At 41.4% G+C, this 21036-nt stretch overlaps 2 protein-coding genes across 12 annotated transcripts in view; one reads left to right on the top strand and one right to left on the bottom strand.

The window, feature by feature from the left end:
• The window catches only part of aatka (apoptosis-associated tyrosine kinase a), a 31908-nt gene extending 25427 nt beyond the window's left edge, over positions 1-6481 (top strand). For all 3 annotated transcript variants that reach the window (XM_046866541.1, XM_046866542.1, XM_046866543.1), the window contains 4 exons: positions 127-3295; positions 3445-3589; positions 4062-4262; positions 4388-6481. In XM_046866541.1, the coding sequence (XP_046722497.1) occupies positions 127-3295; positions 3445-3589; positions 4062-4262; positions 4388-4416 (3544 nt within the window). In that variant the 3' untranslated portion in view covers positions 4417-6481. The remainder of the gene's footprint in view (positions 1-126; positions 3296-3444; positions 3590-4061; positions 4263-4387) is intronic.
• A 1241-nt stretch (positions 6482-7722) lies between these two features.
• Positions 7723-21036, bottom strand: part of baiap2a (BAR/IMD domain containing adaptor protein 2a) — a 65868-nt gene continuing 52554 nt past the window's right edge. Inside the window, exons 7-15 of one of the 9 annotated variants that reach the window (XM_046866548.1) lie at positions 18711-18863; positions 17801-18034; positions 16752-16962; positions 16343-16544; positions 16084-16152; positions 15583-15736; positions 15233-15270; positions 9978-10020; positions 7723-9389 (exon numbers count right to left, since the gene is read on the bottom strand). In XM_046866548.1, the coding sequence (XP_046722504.1) occupies positions 9993-10020; positions 15233-15270; positions 15583-15736; positions 16084-16152; positions 16343-16544; positions 16752-16962; positions 17801-18034; positions 18711-18863 (1089 nt within the window). In that variant the 3' untranslated portion in view covers positions 7723-9389; positions 9978-9992. The other 8 variants (XM_046866546.1, XM_046866549.1, XM_046866544.1 and 5 more) reach the window with 8 other exon arrangements.

The raw sequence follows: 21036 nt of genomic DNA on the forward strand, positions 1-21036 counted from the left end.
AATGTTTGGTCTCTATGAACATTCTCATTAGCCATGGTTCTTGAATACCAAAATTGTCTAAGCATTCAGGCACTGCAGTTTTCTTTATTAAATCCTAATAATTGTGCATGTTTCTTGTGTGAGCAGGTATGAAGTGATGCAGTTCTGTTGGCTGCAACCAGAGCAGCGGCCTGTGGTGGAGGAGGTCTACCTGCTGTTGAACTATCTATGTGCTAAAGGTACCACTGAGGCAGAGGAGGACTTTGAAAAACGGTGGAACTCCCTCAGACCAAGTCTAGACACAGGCAGTTCTCAGAGAACCCCAGCCCTAGAGGTGCCCTCATCTACTTCCTCATTCCCCCTTCTGGAGCACTTCTCCATGGTTGACAGTTTTCAGTCTGAGAATGGTGATGAAATACTAACAGTCACTGAGACCAGTGATGGGCTCAACTTTGAGTACAAGTGGGAACAGGCTAAAGCTGAACAGCCATACTGCTCCTCATCGACAAGTGGGCCTCTAGGAAGTAGCAACCCTCATTACCAGGACATATACTATCCCCTTAGCAGTTCCTCAGAAAGCTGCAAAGGGGAGAGTCTTACTCTGGGTGTTTCTCCATCCCTGTATAAGTCAGATTACCCAGGTGTGGTCCCAGTGTTGAGTGCACATAGTCCGTCTGTTAGCAGTGAGTACTATATCCGCATTGAGGAACCTGTAGAGTGCAATATCAGTGTGGAGGAGGCCACTCTTGACTACAGTCCAGAACTTGAAGCCAGCAATTGCACCTTCTCCATGGCTGACATGAAAAGTCCTACTGAGGCTCATACAAATGCATACTGGTCAGGAGCAAAAGACTCTAAAATTGTTATCAGTGATTCAGATGCTAGTCCAACTACTGTCCACAGTGTGGAGCCACCTCATACACAAAAGCCGATAAATTCGGCAGAACAGGTAAGCCAGTACTTTTCTCCCAGTGACCGAGATAGATTGCACTGTGAACAGACACACTCAGGAGAACAGGAAGTTCCTTTGAAAAGAGCCCAACCATCTGATTCTTGTATGTTGCCAGGGAGCTTACACAGCACAGGTGTACAAGAAACTCCACGTGGTATATCGGTTACACTAAGCAGCCCCAGTTTGAGACAGTGTGACCCCTACCTTGAAGCCAATCAGAGGACCGCCAGTGAGGCCTATTATGCTATGATGGGTAGCTTACCGAAGAATATTCCCAGGACACACAATATAACTGTTGACGTTGAAGCTGCCGATTGTCTACTTATGGGTACTGCTGATCCAGAAGATGACATTAATCGTTTTACTGAGAGTGAAACAATTAACTGGGCCTCGAACCACTCCACAAATAACAACACTTTAAACTTTGATGACAGACAAACAAGGGGGTTTCTTGACACCTATCTTGATGTACACCACACCACACCTTCGTCAAATGCCGCCCAGAGCTTACAGCCAGGAACAATAACAATCAGGCAAAATTCTCCAAGTAATCACTCTGATACATTTAAACAGCATTCACACATGGAGGCTGATGGCAACAACTCCATTGCATTTTCATACACAGAGTGCGTGTCATATATACAACTTTGCTCTGAGGAGCAGAAGGTGGTAAAGTCATCAGCCAAAGAAAGACACCAAATTACCCATTCAGCCCAGAACACCACTCCTCAACTGCATATCAGAGAGAACATGACACACTTCCCTCTGAGGGATTATTCAAGTAGCAATCCTCTTTCTCTTGTAGCCGAGAAATCAGTGACTAAGGACCGAAGCACAACTCCAGCACAAGACATAAAAGTGCAGTCAGCTGTTTCTACAGTCATGAATGGAGCTCTGTCTGAGGGTGTCTCCGAGTGCTGTCATACAAGCGGCAGCATCAGCCTGGTAAATATTGATGACTGCAGTGATGGCGATGTTACTGAAATAACATCCGAGGTGTTTGCACACTCTCCTCTTGACTTTGCAGAAGTTGAAGACATTAACGTAGCACATATGCCCTTGCATAGAGAGATTCGAAATCAAGAATTCCCTCAGGAAGTTATAGATCTAGCTTCAAGTATTAGCCCGTGTGAAGTCTTCAGTCCAGATGCTTATCACACATCCATTCAGCCCAAATCACTGGACAGTGGCTATGACACGGAGAACAACGAGTCGCCTGAGTTCATCATGAAAGACCTGGAAGGAAAACCAGTTCTCAGTACGAGTATAGAATCAGAGTATGAAATGGTCCTTCAGATGGACCTTGAAGAAAATGATTTGACCACAACTAGCAATAGTACTCTTAAGCTGACCAGTTTGGGAAACAGGAATCAATATAGAGACTCAGCTTACTTTTCAGACTACGATGCTGAAAATGAAAAAAGTCCATGTGAAGGAGGCAGCGTCTTCTTTGACAACAAATTGGATTATTTCTTTGGAAAAGAACCTGTAAATAACAATTCTCTCAAGAAGGCGGGAACTGAAGTGGACTTCCTAGCAAGTCAGAAGGAGAAGCAGTATAACATCCCAAGCTTGATAGAAAACACAGATAATGCTTTACTGAGTGTCAAACAGTTGTATCTTGACAGGAGGAATAGGCAGCTTTCATCTCCTGCACCCAGTCCAGTGATTACAGTTTTGGCCCCATTTCCTCCAGAGATGGGTGGCTGTTTGACCAAAGAGTCTGCTCCAGAAGATGGCCTTGGATCTGAGCACTCTGGAGAAGAGCCAGCCCCTGAATGCTTTTCCAGCACGGCTTCTGAGGGCTCATCTACAACACAAGAAGCCACAACCATGGAGGACCAAGTTAACAATACTAGCATAGGCTTCTCATCTGCAAACTCCCTGGGTTCAGCATGCACTATATTGGAAGTCAGTAACTGTGAGAATGGGGAAGACAGTCCAGACTGTCCGATGGATGGGAAAAATGAAAATAACGGAGTGGAGGAAAAAGCAGAGGTGGTAGAAGAAGCACTTTTAAATGTTAAGCAGGTTGGTTCTCTGGACAACATTTTGCCTGCCTTACCAGAGAACCTGGACATGCCAGCACCCCTGGGGAACTGTGAGGAAGATGAAGACTCTGATGACAGCGATGAGTCGGATGAAGAGTTGCGTAGCTACAGCGTTCAAGAGCAAAGTGAGGAGAGTGAGGAGGAGTTCACCACTGTTCCGATGGTAGTTGTGAGTGAGCGAAGTAGCTCCAGACATCTGCGCAGCCTACTCAAAATGCCATCCCTGCTCACCCAGTCCTTTTGCGATGAGCTAGAACGCAAGAAGAAAGCTGTATCTTTTTTCGATGATGTCACTGTGTTCCTTTTTGACCAGGTCAGTTACATGACATCTCGAGGATTTTCTGAAATGTGTAATGTATCCAAAATTGAAACATCTGTATTTGTATTTAGTTATGACCTAAATGCACTACAGTTATTAATAATGACATTTCATGTCTAAGAAATAGTGTATGTGTGTTCTAGGATAGTCCTACAGCGGAACTGGCAGAATACACTTTTCCATCAGGGAAGGAACCCAATGGCCAGGCAGCAGAGGGTAAGGAAGATCCATCAGAAAAGGACGTCAGTGACTCTGATATTTCCTCAAATGGGAATATCTTAAAAGACGGTAAGTGTTGTGCACCTAAATCAAAAATATTCACTTCATATGTACACTATATTGCTATACACTATATAGGCACTAATGTAGGTGAGGTGAGGAGACCTGGGGGGCAGTCAGCGTTCCAGTTCATCCCAAAGATGCTTAATAGGGTTGAGATTAGAGCCCTATAGCAAAAGATCTTCCACTCCAACCAGTGCAATGCATAACTTCATTAAGTTTGCTTTGTGCACAGGGGCACTGTAATGCTGTAATAGGTTTGGCTCTCCTAGTTCAAATGAAGGATACATTTTATGCTACTGCATCAAGACACCCTATAATTGTAGTTTTGGGGGGGGGAGTCAGGGGTCCCAATATTTCTTTTGTTCATATAGTGTAAATTTCATTTTGCATATACACTTTTGCAATATGGTGAGAAATAGAAATGAAAAAGTCCACTATTGCAATAAAATAAAAAGTAATAGATCCTCTTTCTAACCAGGGGGGATGTTGGAATGGGAGAAGGACTTTCAGTTAATGCCCAATGCTTCAACATTAGAACCTGCCTCTGACAGAATCTGCTCTCCCCCAAACTCTCCAATCAAACTTCCAGAGGAGAAGCCTGCACACCAGGGTTCTCGTTTCAGTGTTTCCCGTTTCTCTATTACACATGTGTCTGATTCGGATGCCGAGTCTACTGGAGGTCAGTAACACCCTGCAATATGAATACAACAGCATTGTGTTATACGTGGGGTACATACATGCTACACAACCTACACACAAAATGTGTTGCATCTCATGCTCTGTACTCTTGTCATCTACACACAGGTAACTGTTCAGATGGAGACCGGGCATGAACCCATTCAAGATTTCCTTTTGGCCTGATCCGGCTCTAGATCCTCTTTGGTGTTTATTTAATGTCCTGGACGAGGGTTCTCTGAATCCGGAAGACAGTGCCTCATGCTGTAACTGAATTATATTAGCCAACCTTTCTTTGTGTCTTGAGCCAGAGGATGGCCATGACATTGTCTGTTAAGGACAGCATTTAAAAGTTCTGAAAAATCTCTAAGCAAAATGTTATGTATGCATATTTAAGAGTTCAAATGATTTGCAACATTCTTTATCAACACACACACATTGCAACAAATCACTTTATTACGAACTGTAGCAACCATAAGGGTATTGGTTACTTTGCTGTACTTCTCACTGGCCTACTTACAGTGAACTTATCGCTTATTTGTCAGATCTTCCAGATTTTGGTTTTTGGCTGCAAAGTAAGTGAAAAAATTACATTTAAAATCATTCAAGTTTTGTCAACTACAACAGGTCTCGAATTGTGCACCAGTTTTTGGAGAAATGAAGGCAATTGCTTTTGACCACTTTAAGCAAAATGATTATGGCTCAGGTAAACTCTATTGAAGGCTGTAAAGAGGAAAAAATTGGGACGGCTTCAAAGTTTAAGACACAAGCTGACAATACTTGTGTTAAATATCATATGCTTCCTCAATTTTTTCCCATTTTCCCCCCATTGTGCTGCTATACAACCCTGAGTATGTGGAAAATATGACATAAATGCACTTTCTACGTTGAAGCCTAGCGGTCATGTGCAAATTTGTGTTCATCAACAATGTCAGGATGCTTGTCTTGTCTATTTATAGAGATACAGCCCTGTCTTTTTCCTGTCACTAATGTTCACCTTTATATGCAAGTGAACTTTCATGTCCCTGAAAGGACAGGATTTAGCATTTCATTATTATCAGTTTACATTTGTTGGGTCTTTCACATTCGTCATTAGTGTCAGCGAGCTCTAACTACACAGTGATGGGATCTTGGTTGTCACAAAAGACTTTCCATTATTTTTCAGTAATATGGCTGTATAACTGCCTTAACTAGTTTAAGTAGTCATTATTTTACTGAGCACTACATAACTAATTAAGATGCATATTTTCAAAGACAATTTCACAAATCTGCCAAATTAATTTCAGTGAGATGAACCGTAGACCGAAATGTTGAATTACAATCTTTCGCAATACTTTTGCATACAATCTTAGAAGAAGAAAAAAAAAAAAGGAGTAGGCTCTAGCTTTGTAAACAGGTTCTACCCAATCCGAAGAACCTTCTTTTCTAAGAGTGTAGGTTAAATGGTGAAGACTGTGATTACTGGAAAGTAAAACCCCACACCTAACATTCAGGATCTTGTGATACAGCTTAAAAAAAAAAGAAAGAAAAAAAATATATATTTTAAACAGCTTAAACCAAGTCTCTTCCTGACTTAGTGTAACATATAGGTAACATACAACCTTTACAAAAACCAATGTAAAATAAAGAGGCTCATTACAGCCACTGGCAGCTCTCCGAACAGCTTCTATAAACGGTACCTCATCATGCTGGAAATGTATTGATAGAGAAAACTTACCACACCATATCAGTATAACGACAGTAACAGAAGTGTAAAACAAAGCACCTGTCCAATAAATGCCTGTGGACTTCCTGTCATTCTCATACATTTGTTTATTTTCAGTTATGTCTGTGCTACTGAACCGACACGAAGATGTGTCTTACGCGGTCTTACTACAGCGGCACAGTCACGCTCAAACCAGGACCCACGTCCATAAATTATTACTGTGCCAATAATCAGTATACAGTAAACTGGTCCTCTTTAACAGGTCTTTTGTAAGCTCCCGCAGCACTGTACTACTTTTGGAACACATATCAGTACTTTCTAGAGGACGGATAGACGACTGTTGCCAAAGTGATACCTGGTCATCAGGAGCTCAGTGAATCAATCTGTTACAGTTCAGTGTGTGGTTGTGTTTGTTCCTGCACTTGTAGTAGCACCATGGCTGTTGTTTTATTTCAACCCACTCCATGCTGACTGTAGTATCCCAAAATAAATCAATAAAACCAACCAGTTTATCCTTATGTGTCACGTGTACTGTAACGAAGTTTTGCGCTTTCCAGAACACCATCTACACTTGCTATCTAATCTATTGTTAGAATGAGAATTTCAGAAGAACTGACTGAAGGGTGTGTGTGTGTGTCATGTGCCAATATTATCAGAAATCAACTGAATGTACTTTTTTCCAGTTTAGTCACTGGTTCTCCAATCTATCAAATACATTGGTACATAAATTGTAGCAGACAGACACTGCTTTTTACCATAAATGCCATGGTGCTGTTGAAGGGCAAAAAGGCTATTTTATTTTTTAGTATTATTATTTTTTTGTATGCCAACAGAGCATTAGGAAAAGAGCGAGGGGGGGAAAATGTCTATTGTGATTGCTGTTTTAATAATTAGCAATTCATTCCCAGTGACCATCACTTTATTTCTACTGGTTTCAAACTGGACCAAAGTTGGAGAATCTCCCGCTTTAGTCATACAAATAGAAAAATGTTTGTGATTATATTGTTGTGGCAAAGGGTTAAATCTAAACTAAACCCACCTCCGACTTCCCCTAAAACGAATGAATGCCTACTGTTGATTAACACACTGTTGCCCCCCAACAATGTTTTGTGGTTTCTTCATTTGGTTGCAGTCATTTCTTGTCAAATTCGGTGCGGGTTTGCGAATCACGTACTCAGTAACCCTCTTGATTTGATATTTTTATTCACAAAGAACAGAAACATGTATAAGTAAAACAACATAAATAAGAATGAACAGAAGACAGACAAAGCCAAATGGATTCGACATGTAAGAAAAGCAGTCTTTTTTTCCCCACACACACACTCATACACACACACCCATACACACACACACACTCATTCTCCCATTTCTGTACTATTTCATTTAGACACTCAAGTGATGCTTACCATCTTTAACAGTACACTCGATTAATACCAGGACACGCTACTGCAAGTACACGTGAGCTTTAAAAATGAAGCAGCATTTAGAATAAGAAGTTGCAAGTCTTTAAAATGACATCTACTATAGTTAAACGATAAAGAAATATATAATCATGAAACCAAAAAATTTCCAAGCATGAGTATATAAGCTATTTCATACAATTCAACTGCAGAATTTTTCTATATGATGTTTTTTGTTTTCAGCACAGAACAAGCAATGCCCTGTGTATTAGAGAAAATGTCACACACACAAAAAAGACACAAACATTTAAGTCTAGTCTGCAGGAGATTTGAAAAAAGCACAACAGTGATGCAAGATATGCAGATACGTGTATTTTTTTTTATTACCATAGTAACATGACGGAGACACAGTAGTGCAACCAAGAGTTCCCAGATTGATCCTGAACATGGGTCGCCTATGATCGTGAGTTTCCTCCCCATTCCTCATTCAGTGTCCCTCATCCCAAAAAGACATGATGTTGTGGTTGACTGGAGAATTTACATTGTCCCTAGGTGTGAGTGAGTGTGTAGGGATTCCTGTGATGAACTAGTGTCCCATCCAGGGTTCCACCTCGTGCTCATTAATCCTGGTAATGGCTTCAGGCCCCATCATGATCCTGGCCTGAATAAACTGCTTAAGCGTATTTGGAGAAAACTATTTACACTAATTGTACATTTTAAGCAGATGTGCATGTGCTCCAAATCCCACAAACCTAATTCTGAATTATTAAGAAGCAGTATTAATGTAAGAGGCGAAAAAAAAAAAAGATTAACATTATAATTTTTTTTGTAATAAACAGCACAATACATTCAGCAGTTTGTGGTGTCTATAATGAAATAAAAAAATGAAAAACTGAGAAGCAAAAACTAATACAATTATCCAAATATTTCCCCTTTTGCCTATAAACATCTGGATGTTTTCCTAAAGCTTTTTTTTTCTTTTCTCTAGAACACCCAATGCAGTAGAAGGCACAAACCCCTGGTGCAAAATACCCTGTTCAAGCTTCCCTGCCAGAAAACTTTCAGAGAAACTACTTGAGCTTTACTGTATATTAAAGCTATACAGATGATTGCGGTGACACTTTCATTGCTGTCGTGTCCACAGTATAGACGCCCTCTAGATGGTGCTTTCGCCAAGGTATATTTACTGTACATTTACTCGTTTGGCGAGCAATTTTATTCACAGCGACGTGTATCTCAGGTGAGCTTTTGAGGGTTAAAGGGTATGCTCAAGGGCCGAACAGTGGTTACTGGTAATTCTGAGTGATCCAAAGGATTCAAAGTGATCAGCAGTCCAGAGCCTTTATCCCCGAGTCACCAGCGGTCCAAAAAAAGCCTCAATTTACAGCAGCTATAGCAATTGCAGGGGGGAGCCTGAAATTACAGTGTGAAAATATGATCACTGTTTATTCAACATCTAATATAAACCGAAGCTCTAATCTTACCTCAGCTAAAGGCGAGAATAGCCTACTGCGACAACAGATAAATAAAAGGATGAAAGATAAAGAAAAAAATAATTAAAATAATCTATCATTACATAAAGGGCAAGCCATTTTTGCCTTCTCTATATAGCTATTTTTTTTATTTTTATTATAATTATTTCTTAATTTGATATCAAAACCCTTAACCATAACGTATGACTGTGTATCAGCATAATTGGATTGAATCGGTAAGAGCACTGATCTCGAAACCTTTCCCACAGACACAGCTAGTTTCTCTTCGGAGCAGCTTACACTAAAGCTGACATTTGTGCAGAACTATACAGCAGTGTTCAGGAAGCGATACGGAACACGTTTAATTCCTAAAAGCCCGAGTTAAGAAACCAGGGTTATATCTCCAGTTGCCCTATAGAGTCTGAAGCGTGTGGCTTAGTGTATAGTTTCAGGTTGAAGAGCGCAGGCCCATGAACAGGCTGCGTTAGTAGAAGAGTGTAGCTGTATGGCCGTCCATCAAGCTCGATCTGAGGTAGGCCTCCAGGGCGCGGTCACTAAAAGAAGACGGGGGGTAAAAAAAATCGTCAATGTGTGAAACGGTGGAGCAGGCGCTTGCCATTTAATTTAAGCAGGCAAATTTATTTATCTATTTACAACAAAACTATAAAGTATAAGTGAATTTGGTCAAGATTTAAAAAGTACTGCTGAAAGGCATACAGTGATTCATTTGACATATACTTATGAACAAAAGTACTTTTTTTTTTTTCTATGGAGGGTGTTTTGAGCAAGCATGCAAATGAAACAAGACGTCGTCGATTAAGTGCTTGTGTGTACATTTGTTAGGCATTGAAAAGCATGCATTAGAGTTAGATTTTGAGTTACCTCCAGTGCCAACATTTTGCCTCCATGAAAACACCACCTTCTGGCAACCAATGACCTGTCTGATTGGCTGGTACAAATTACACCACAAGGAAAGAGAACCAACCAGAGAGGCCGGTGACAGAATGAAGAAAATAAAAAGTAATAACAGAGAAGCCCCACTCCCCAGTTATATGCCAGACAACCAATGAGAGCAGAGGGAAAATGAGCGAGAGGGAGGACATGATTGTTTGGCTGAGCAGCGATGGAGGCAGGTGACTTACGGAGGTCCTGTACACTCAGAACCGGGACAATTCAGGACCCAAACTGGAAGGTAAAGAGAGTCCATGGGTTTGTACCGGAGCTCAGCTTAGACTAGGACTATGCATGGCTACATATCAGATTGTTATTTTTGTGTAGGATGGTGGGAGGTTACTCATTTTGTGGCATGATGTCTGAGTTTTGCACTGGCTCAGATGGATGAGGGACATTCCAACCCTTTGCTCATACATGAGTAAATAAAACGTCTCTAAGAAGATGGCGGGTTCAAAATATAGTGTAAAATGAAGAGTCTGCCCATAGCAGTCATTCAATTTGGCTTTGCTGAGACCAATAAGTCACTCACATAAAATATATTAAAGCACCAAATATATTAAACTACCAGGTGTTCAGAGCTCTGTATTAAAACCAATACAGCTAACCTTAACTAAACACATCACACACAGGACAGACAGCACTATCCCACAGTGACAAAAACTCCATGATAACAAAGACACAAACCTAAGCATTCGCTCTCGCTCTCGCTCTCTCTCTCTCACACACACACACACACACACACACACACACACACACACACACACACACACACACACAGATAGTAATCTATTTGTATTACAAAAAGGATTTGGTACTGAAGTTGGTGAGTGGGCATTAGATGAGAAATATAATGATGTAGTGCGGAAATGCAGAAACACACACCATGGATTCAACAGCATGGCTTCAAGTTAACAATCATATAATTTGAACAAGTGTTTTATTAATATATAGATATATTTATATATTATATATACTTTTTGTAAAAATTCACAATACATTCAAGGTCAACATGTTGCTGAAGTTTCTCCATAGCATGCATTTTTCATGATGGAATGTTTTCTGTATACTGATTTCTGTGCATTGAAATTTGTTTTACAAGAAAAAGAAAAAGCAGTTTAAAAGAGACAAAAGGTACAAAAGCACAGCAGGAAAGTACACCACGGCTCCAGAGGATCTGTCAGATGGCCATTTTGGAACACGACAGATTAGAAGTGACAACACATTACAGATTTTTTGTTTTATAGAAATTACAGATGTAGTAAAAGAAAGGAAAGTTGGCAGGGAAGAAACGCGAGACGCCATTTACACCTGGTTGTTTCATGCATCTTGAGGATTTAAACCAGAAATCCAGTTATCCAGTGATTAAAAATACATTTACACAGGAGAAGTTTCAATCGGAGACACATTTGAGTCAGCAAATCCATCCATCTATTTTAAGTGTAGGTGTAAAAAAATTCGATATGAAAATTCAATATTGTTTTTTATATGTCCACTTCTGAGTGGAGAGGTTTACAAACACTTATTCAAGCTTTTGGTTCATGGTGACTACATTGAGATTTGCCTTTCTTCTGCTTGGCCACTGCCTAGAAAACAGTTTGATATTGAGCTGCTCATAACCTGCTGCATTGTAACCAGTGATTTGTAAAATGAACACTGTAATAAACATTTCTTATTCTGCATACACATTCATACAGAGTACGAAGTGCATAGCTGTGCAAGTTGCTTATTGCCAGTGGTGGACGAAGTACACAAACCATGTACTTGAGCTAAAGTAGAGCTACAGTGCTCCTTTTAATTTCTCATTTGGGTAAAAGTACAAACATATTTGCATTTAAATGTACTTAAGTATCCAAAGTACTATGATTTATTATGGCAATAATGTCTTATTTTTACTTAATCAACTCAATGTATGTAAAGACTCTGTTACTCTTAGCACAGCGATCTATTAATATAATATTAATAAGAGAAACACTAAACTTTCTTTCGGCTTCTCCCATTAGGGGTCGTTACAGCAGATCATTAGCATGTTTGATTTGGCACGTTTTTACGCTGGATGCCCTTCCTAACATAACCCTCCCCATTTAACCGGGCTTGGGACCGGCACTACGGCTTGTGCAACCCTAATGGGTGGGGTTGGTTCCCTGACCGGGGATCGACCCCATGCCACAGGGTTGAGAGCGCAGCATCCTAAGCATTAGACCACCAGGGAACCTAATAAGAGAAATGCTGATATCTATTAAATTAATTAATGGTTATGAGCCCAAAACCTTCTTTTCAACTACTTAAAAAAAATAATAAAAAAAAGAATTGCACAAGTTGTTGGGGTGAGTTCAAGTCTGGAGTTTCTTCCATCATTTATTCCTCTCAAGTGTTCTGCTTGCTGTTGAACTGATGCTGAACTGCATGTTGGAGATAAGTAGATGCCTCCAAGCACCAATCATAAAAAAAGTTAATAACAGAGCATGATCTCAAAACTGATTGGTGGCCTGCTGAGTGTTTGGCCAGTTTTATTCACTCATTAACAAAAAGAAACGACTGCTTTTACAAAATGTAGCTGAGCAAAAAGTAAAATATTTGATTTTGAAATGTAGTGGTTACAGTAAAAGTCTCCCCAAATGGAAACACTTCAGTAAAGTACAGATACATGAAAAAGTAATGAATTTCATTCAACTCCTAAATGTTTACCACTGTTTATTCCGATAAGAACATGATAAAGAATTAAGACTCCAATAGAAAGATTGCTATTCCAATATGTGGAGATTGCAGTTGCAGCTACAGTTTAACTGCACAAATCAGAACACACTTTCACTAAGTAATAATCTCCAACTACTCTTTAAACTCGGACCAAAATCCTTTTTCCTGATGCATTGTGTACAACACGCATTGTAAAACTGGAATTGGAAACAAGGTAGGGCATTGGAAGCATGTGGTCATGTACAATAAGCTGATTTGAATATTAAATGCTGGTCACTAGCAGCTTTTAAACTCTGAGTATCCCCTGTCCTATACATTTGAACATTCTTCTGTCCTATAACACAGATTTTAACTGAAGGAACTGCTAATGATCTGATTATTTAAATGTCAGGGCAGGGAAAAACAATAAAATACGCAGGACAGGGAATATTCCCGGGATCTTTTGCGCCAGAGCAATTACATTACAACGTGGATAACTGGAGCTGGGTTTGGAATGATACAAGACACTGATACAACAACCAGGTGTAAATATAATTAGTTTGATTTTCTTCTAAAATTTCGCTTTATTATGTGTTGGTAGCATGGTTTTATTACTCATGCTGTTCTAGATTGTTATTTTACATTGCCTTATGTCGGCCTACCGGTTTTGGTCCTACTTGGAATGTATATCTTCTTCGATGATTTGGGATCTTTCAGAAATAATAACGGAGAAGCGAGAACAATGTAAATCGAACCCACAATGTTAAAAGTGACACACCCTCTGGGCTGCACGTCGCGCTGCTTAAAGACACGGTGGAAGCACACAACGCTCTACAAAACACAGAGGAAAAAACAAAACAAAAAAAAACCACGCCGCACAACTGAACCATAAAGAGATTACAAGGCTCTGCGGCGAGCGCGAGTTTCAATAGTGCCAGTCCACAGCGTAAAGAAAAGGACAAACGGCACATGTCTTTAATGGAAGGAGCGCTGCTTGAAAATATCGACATAGCTTTTGGCACTTTTACATGATGATGTCCTTAAAAAAAAAAAAAAAAAAAAAATCTTCATCATCATAGAAACACAACAGTTGCAGAACTTGTGCACATGCATGGGAGAGGAGTCCATTTGGAGAAGTCCACGGCGGCAGCGGGAAAGGCGAAGAGCAGCTCAGTGTCTGTAAAGGTGCGAGGCGAGCAGATGGAGCGCCCTCTGGCTCTCTCTGTCAGATTCCCCCCCGACCCACCATACGCCACCGGCACTATGGCCCCCGGCGACAACACGCAGGGGAGGAAGAGAGGACAGAAAGGAGGGATGAGAGCGGCCTTCTTCCACTGAAGGAGGGGTGCGTGGAGGCACGTGTTAGGATTGTTTTTTTTTTTTTTTTGGGGTGGGGTGGGGGGATGGGGGGAGGGGGGTAGGGGGTAGGAAAAAGGCTAGAGGAGGAAACTGGGAAGGAAGGGGTGCAACCCCTGTGCTATCCGGAGTTGTGTCTGTGTCTGATAGCCTGTCTGTGTTCACACTGTCGAAATCAATTTGCCATCGGAACTGTGGAACAAAGAGAGAAGGAAGCTTGCCAGGTCGGACACACTTAGAAAGAAATGGAGAAAAGACAAGACAGCCAAAAGAAGAAATGGTAGGAATGGAAGTGACTTTGAGGGGAAGGGAGGAGAGGAGCATTGTTTTGATATAAAAAAAAAGAGCTCCACAAATGTACTAGATAATAAAGAAAAAGAAAGAAAAGCAAACTAGGGGCCAGATTGGTGGTGGATTAAGCTATCAAAGTCGTCTTTGGCGTATATTAAATGCATGGCTAGATGGGTTTCAGTTTAGATGCACAGAACTAGAGACAGGAGTTCACAGGATACAGACAGTGTGGTTAGAAATGATGCATTGCACATGTTGATGATGCTTCTCTCAGCCCTCAAACCCACCAACTCACTCAAACACATACACAACACAAAGACATCCATTCAGCCTTCTTCACTCAAACACACGGCATATACAGTGTTCCTTCAGGGGAATATGGGGGATATGTAGACACTTTTTTTTTTTTTTTTAAAACATCTGCTACTTATCTGAGCTGACAGATGCCACAATGAGCTAGGGAAAGGTAAGAACTGATAAAGACAATTGTTAAAAGAATACACCTCATTTCGTTACACCAAAACTGCAGTGTTCACCCCGAACAAGAATTTTACATCATTTAGCCACTCCAAAGAAAGATGCATTGCACACACTCAAATGTTTTTATTCTATACAACTACCTCATTATAAGTTTTTAGAAAAACTGTCTCCATTCCCAGATCTTGCTTTATCAAAATGAAGCAGTAGTGTGTATGCAGCAGTATTTATTTAAATTCAAGGGTTAGGAAAGTCACTAAACAGCTTTCCAGAAGGTTCCTATAAAATTATCAAATATGGCTGGGTGCAAAAAGGACATCTAAAATAAAGACATTCTCTCATATCTGTCTCACCCCAATGCCTTCATTGTTACAGCATATGTATACATTTTTAGACTGTGCTTACTCTGTCATTAATAAGCAGAAAAAAATAAAATAAAAATAAATAAATAAAAAGCTTAAATTCTTGTTCATGGTAAATCACACAGACGCAGATGTTTTTAAAAGGCCAAAAGACAATGGCGTATTCTGATAACTAAATGTTCAATATCAGAAGGATCTCCCTGCATTCGGGTTCACTTGACACCTTGTTGTTTATTTTTTTTTTTACATATAACACACATCAGTTCCTCCACATTAAATCTTACCTTGTGGCAAAACGACTGTCATAATCCTCAATCGCTGGCTGCAAATTCCGTAAAAAATAAAAAAGGACATTTCAATGCTACTCTGGAGTGCACTAAAGCAGAGCCGGTGAAGAAGGTGCGCTTAGAGTTAGTAAAGAAGAAAAAAAAATCATGCATTGCTCAGTGTAATCAGAAACCAGTGCGTTATGCTCCAGCAGGTGGAGTCAGTAGGCTTCAGAACGCAGACGATTAGATCGCCATTAAGCGGATCGGAATCGTGCAAAAAACTAAAAAGAAAATTTTGCGTTGAAATCTAATAGTTAGCAAGCATGCTTTTGTGTGTGTGTATATGGGTGTATGTGCGTATGTACCTGTGTGAAGCCAGCCATGCTGTAGGGACGTGGGCGGTTCTGTGTGAGGCTCTGAGCCAGCAGACGGGCGGTCAGACCGTAGTCAGGCACGGGCAGAGACGTGTCGTCTCTCTCCAACAGGTTCCCCGTGCTGCTGCTCTTCCCGTGGTGTAGACTGAAGGAGAGTGTACAATCAGCCCAGACTACTTAGGCCCATACATGCACCGCTGGAGTTCGCTGTAGCTTTATAACCTTATTCGAAAGCAAAAGGTGTCACCCAAAACCCAGCTTTTTTTTTTTTTGCCCCAGGGATAGAGCACCCAAGCAAGAAATTCCCCAATCCACTTAAGAAGCAACAACTATAAAAGACAAGTGCACTTGGTCTGTGTCAACCTCTAGGAAGCTAAACAGCCTGAGAAAAGTCTTCAGAATGTTGCCGTTATAAAAAATTCACACCAGTGAGGAAAAAAAAAAGAAAAAAAAGAAATTGGTTTAAGTGCAAGAAAGCGCCAGGGTACTTACTTCACTCGCAGCTTGTCACTGTCGCTCTCAGGTAAGACTCGTGTGTAGGAAAAGGGGAACCAGCCTCTCCTGAAAACATTTAATTAAATAAATAAACAAGCAAGCTTAGTTTTAATGCTTTTTAAAAAAAATCAACCAATAATACATGAAGGCAGGAACGTTAAGAAAAAAAAAAGAAAAAAAAAAAGTTTTGTTCAGTCATGTTCCAGCTTTAGGTGAAAACAGGTTTTGGTCTATTCCCACAGTGCAAGGTTCTTACATCTTGTTCTTCTCGTTCTCTCCATAATGCCAACCATCCCGAGCCTCAGGCACCAGCAGTGTAATAATGTCACCCTCGGTAAAGCTGAGGAGTGTACCGTTGTCACCAGCAGCATGAGAGAAGATAGCTTGGACACGCGAGCGCCCGTTCTTCTCCAGTCCGGCCGCCATGGAGCTGGACCTGGGCAGAGTTCGTGTCTCTCCTAAAGGAAAGAGAGAGAAGTGTTATTATAGCGGGATCGTTAAACGTAGGTAGGATTCAGTTTAGCAACAAATGCAACGAGAAACTATCAGAAAATTTGGGGACTGAAGCTCCATGATTAGCAATTTGGAAAACAAAATGATAGACAAAATCGATCTGCATGGCCAGTTCTGTTTAGATCCGTCTTGCAGGCTGCTTTGTTTCATACCCACGGTGGCCTTGCTCTTAGCGGGCTGGGGTCTGCGGACAGGCAGGGTGTTGGAGTAAACCTCGCTGACCTGCCTCTGTGGCTGAGTCTGGGATTGAGGCTGTGGGGAGGCGGGTCTTCCCTGAGACACACCCCCTTCAGCCCAGTACTCCTCTCCTTGCATTCCAGTTGTCCCATTGACCAAAGACATGCCATCAGGCCCCATCAGCCTCTGCAAATAACAGGAACAAAATTAAGATAAGGCAAAAGACACACATACATTTAAAGGCACTAAAAATCGCAGGGTTTAAATAAACAGACACACTAACATGCAGTTTTCTGTTTACTTCTTCACTCACTTACTCGCCAAAACTAAAGAACTAAGTGAACACTAAGTGACTGGGTGAGTGTGCAGAAGTGAGTAGGTGAGTAAATTGAAGAAAGAAGTGAGCCAGAAATGAAGGCATGAAGTGCTTTATTCAGGAATAAGTACAGGAGAGGCAGTGGAGAAAAGTGAAAAGCAGTAAATAATGAGCGAGTGAGAGAAGTGACAATGGCTGATTCACAGGCTGCACCCACACAGATTATATATTTGAAATTGTATTAAAAAAAACAATCTTGGCGTTTAAGTACTGGGTTTAAAATGATATATATATATATATATATATATATATATATATATATATATATGAGACTTCAGAATTATTACTCTGGCATTAATAAGAGACAACTTAACTTAAGAGCCAAGGTAACTAGATATCCAGCTTGGAAATGAAAATTCGCTAAGGGGAAGGTGCTCTGTACTGTTCTGCAGAAATACATTTCTGAGGCTTTGATGCACTTTCTGCATCAGCCATCCATCAAACTGCATGATTACATGCATCTTAATAAGCTTGGATATCTTTCTATCACTCAAAATTATGCAGATATGGAATCTCTGGAATATCTGTGAGGATTAGTTATATAATATGAATATGTAGAATCATGCCACAGGCTGTTGTTTAGAATGATGATGTCTTCTGTAATAATAAACTGCAAGGATGGGCTGCTGCTGGGTAGGTGCCACTTACCCCTGGGTGGCCCATAAGGGCTGCCAGTTCAGGGGGCACAGGCAGAGGTTGAGCGCCGGGGATTGGGTCTGAGATGACCAGGTTGCCTTTAGAGGAGTGCAGTGGGCTGGTAAGAAGCGGGTTAGAACCGGAGACCATCTGCTGCACCAGCACCATGGCCCTTTCTGGAAGCTTGTTGGGATCTGAGCAGGATTGCTGCCACACTGGGATCTTCTGGGTAAGCAGATCCTTGCCCTGTACACAAGAATAATGGGAGGAAGAGTAATGAAAAGTCTCAATTTAAACTTTTTTCAGTACTGATTATCTCAGTATGCAGTCTGAATTATGTAATCTAGATCATGCGTTAGAGCATATAAAAGCTGGTCTGCTGGTAATCACGACAAGGCCTCTCTTTCTCCTCACCTCTTCGCCCTTTATTCCAACATGCTGCAGCGTGGGTGAGGAGCCTGCTTCTGTACCCATCCACCCACTCCTCGCCCAATGACTCACTCGCTCACACGAACACACACACAAACATGGTGAGCGCACCCTTTCTAAACTCTTCCCACACATGCCCCTGAACTGCTACTGGACTTGCCGTCAGAGTAGTTCTCTCACTACGTCATGCATAATGCCATCATCAGGGTTTAGGCCACACCCACACACCCACACACACACACACACACACACATATATTACTATGACCAGCAGTTCTTCTTAAATACTTCTTATTCATACAACCTAAATGAGGCTCCTCTGCTTTGGTAATCGCAACCCACATAATGCAGCTAAGAGCAGAACGTTGCAGCAGGGAGCTCAGGGAATTGCCATGGCAACTGCTCAAATTCTGCCAAATGGCCTTTGCATTGCATTGGACAGTTTTGTTAGTAGATTTCAACAGACAGTCCGATGAAGATGCTGCTTCTCTCACCTTTCCATGGTAGGCACTACTGTTCTTGGCCACGGCGCACTGACGGTCCACCAGGAAGCAGTATCTCCTGCGCTCCTCTGACAGAGCGGTTTTGTAGCCCTCTGCGATGAAGGTATCCAGTTCATTCTGTTTAGTGCTAATGGTATCCACATACTGGAGAAAAAAAGGGGGGGGGAGACAAGCAGTAAGTCTAGATTCCAAACAGTAGAAATCTGTGATTTAACTATGCCCAGGAAGACACTGGTTGCTTGCCATTTTGGCTAAAATAGAAAAGAAGAAAAAGAGGCATGAGATTATGCAAATGTACATCGTAAATAGAAACATCATAGGGAAACTCACATAATTAAGTAAAGATTAGACAAGAACATCTCAACCATGCTGAGTGTGAAGTATAAAAAGGGTGAGTCGGTTTAATTCACTTCGATGTTTGAAAATCAAGCGAAAGTTTGGTCAAATGGATTAGACCCCTCGTTCAGTCATAAATACTGTTGAATAGTTCGAAGAGAAATAGTGACTTCGACAGACGTAAATTTCGGTGTATGGAAAATGTCATGATGAGTCATCCTTTACCATGCTTGCGACAAGTGGGCGGCAAGAAAGTGGTCCAAATCCTGAATGCTTGACCCAACAGTGAGGATTATCTGGTGACACTGATATACTGTGGGAGGCATTTTGCAGCATGTTTTGGTTCCACTTGTTGCTTTAGAGGGAAATGGGCATGGAGAATCGCAAAGTGACTAGTCATTCTGATTAATCACCTTTACCCTGTGATGAAACGTTTCTATCGTGATTTATTTCATTAATTCGTCACTGTTCTGTTCAAGAGTTTCAGGATATTTTCATTCAGCCATCAACGCGTCATCCGTACTCCACATCATGCCCCCAAAGAATACAAGGTCAAGACCTGGTAGGCCATTTATACCACCAATCCCAGGAGTGGGTTATTAAAAAGAGGTATTATTACAAACTGATAATGGTGTTGACATACCTGCACTGTCTTTTGTGTGTCTCAAAACCTCTCTCTCCTTCATGAAACCTGAGTGACCCACTGCCCCCATTTGAAAAAGCATGCAGACTCTTCATGTCACTTCACCTGTATCCTCCTGCTCAGTACTCTGTTGTCCTATCCGCAGGAGTTTTTACCTGATTGAAATGTCAGCGCCATTACAGAACTCATTACTGAAAGACGTCCAGGTGTTCCGATACTCAAATGTAATTTCCCCACAAAGGGGTAAGGGGCCTCCCTGCTGGCTTGCAGCATTAACATCCGCTTCGATCATATCGCTGTTTTCACCCTGGGAGAAGGAGATTTGCCATAATGAGAAAAGAACCCCAGGCGCATGCGTTCGCCCGGCGTGGAATCAATAGCGGACCGAGCTTCAGAGGGAAGAAGTTAATGACTGCACCGGAGGAAGCGGACAATTTAACCAAAGCAAATGTCCTCCGGTCAGTCATGATGGTGTTAAATCAAGGCAAAGTGCCATACTGAGATTAGCACTCTGCAAGATATGCAGGCGTGGATGGAGGTTTCCATTCACCTTATGAGCTGAACGTGTCGAGATTAACGCAATAGAAAGGGCTTTTTTCCGTCCTGAAGAGAAAGCAATGGCAGCACCACAGGTGCAGTTCATTATTTCACCACAGGCTGGTGCTGGTTTCTCAACTAAATGTGAAGCTTAGAGATGACCATTAAGAATCTACACTGTATGCGTAGGCTGAGTATATGTGGGTTGTAGGTCTCTCTTTATACTTCTTTGCTTGCAGGCTGCAAATTAAAGGATGAAGGCTTCTGTAATAAACTGTTATATATTCAACACCGGCTTGTTAAACTGCACAGTGTGGTGGGGTCGTGTCCTCTAAAAGTCTCAGGGCTTTAGGTTTACTGGGAAGAAAAATCCCTGAGGCAGTAGAGCAGAAATGAGTCATACAAATGCAGATAGAACAGATACAGAGTGGTGATGGCAGAAAAAAACAAAAAACAAAAGGACATGTAACATGAAGTGTATCAAAGGTCAGCTTTGTGGCATGGAAGCAAGGCTGGCGAGCGAGTGTGCAGCCAGACATGTGCATGATGGATGGATGGATGGATGGATGGATGGATGGAGAAAGACCTTTGAGATGTGACAGCTGCCAGCCACGCTTCAGTCAACACACAGGCTCAGGCGCTGTGACCGAATGAGCATGCAGAGGAGAAAACTCAGCCTCCACACTCGCATGCTTCTCTCAGAGTGCTTGGACTCCCACTTCACCTCCGTGTCCGAGTAAAGCTTCTGGAGAACCAGAGCATCTGGCTAATGGTTCATGAGACAATAATCGGACAACAGGA

This window comes from Silurus meridionalis, chromosome 14 (genome assembly GCF_014805685.1).
Source record: "Silurus meridionalis isolate SWU-2019-XX chromosome 14, ASM1480568v1, whole genome shotgun sequence".
NCBI lineage: Eukaryota > Metazoa > Chordata > Actinopteri > Siluriformes > Siluridae > Silurus > Silurus meridionalis.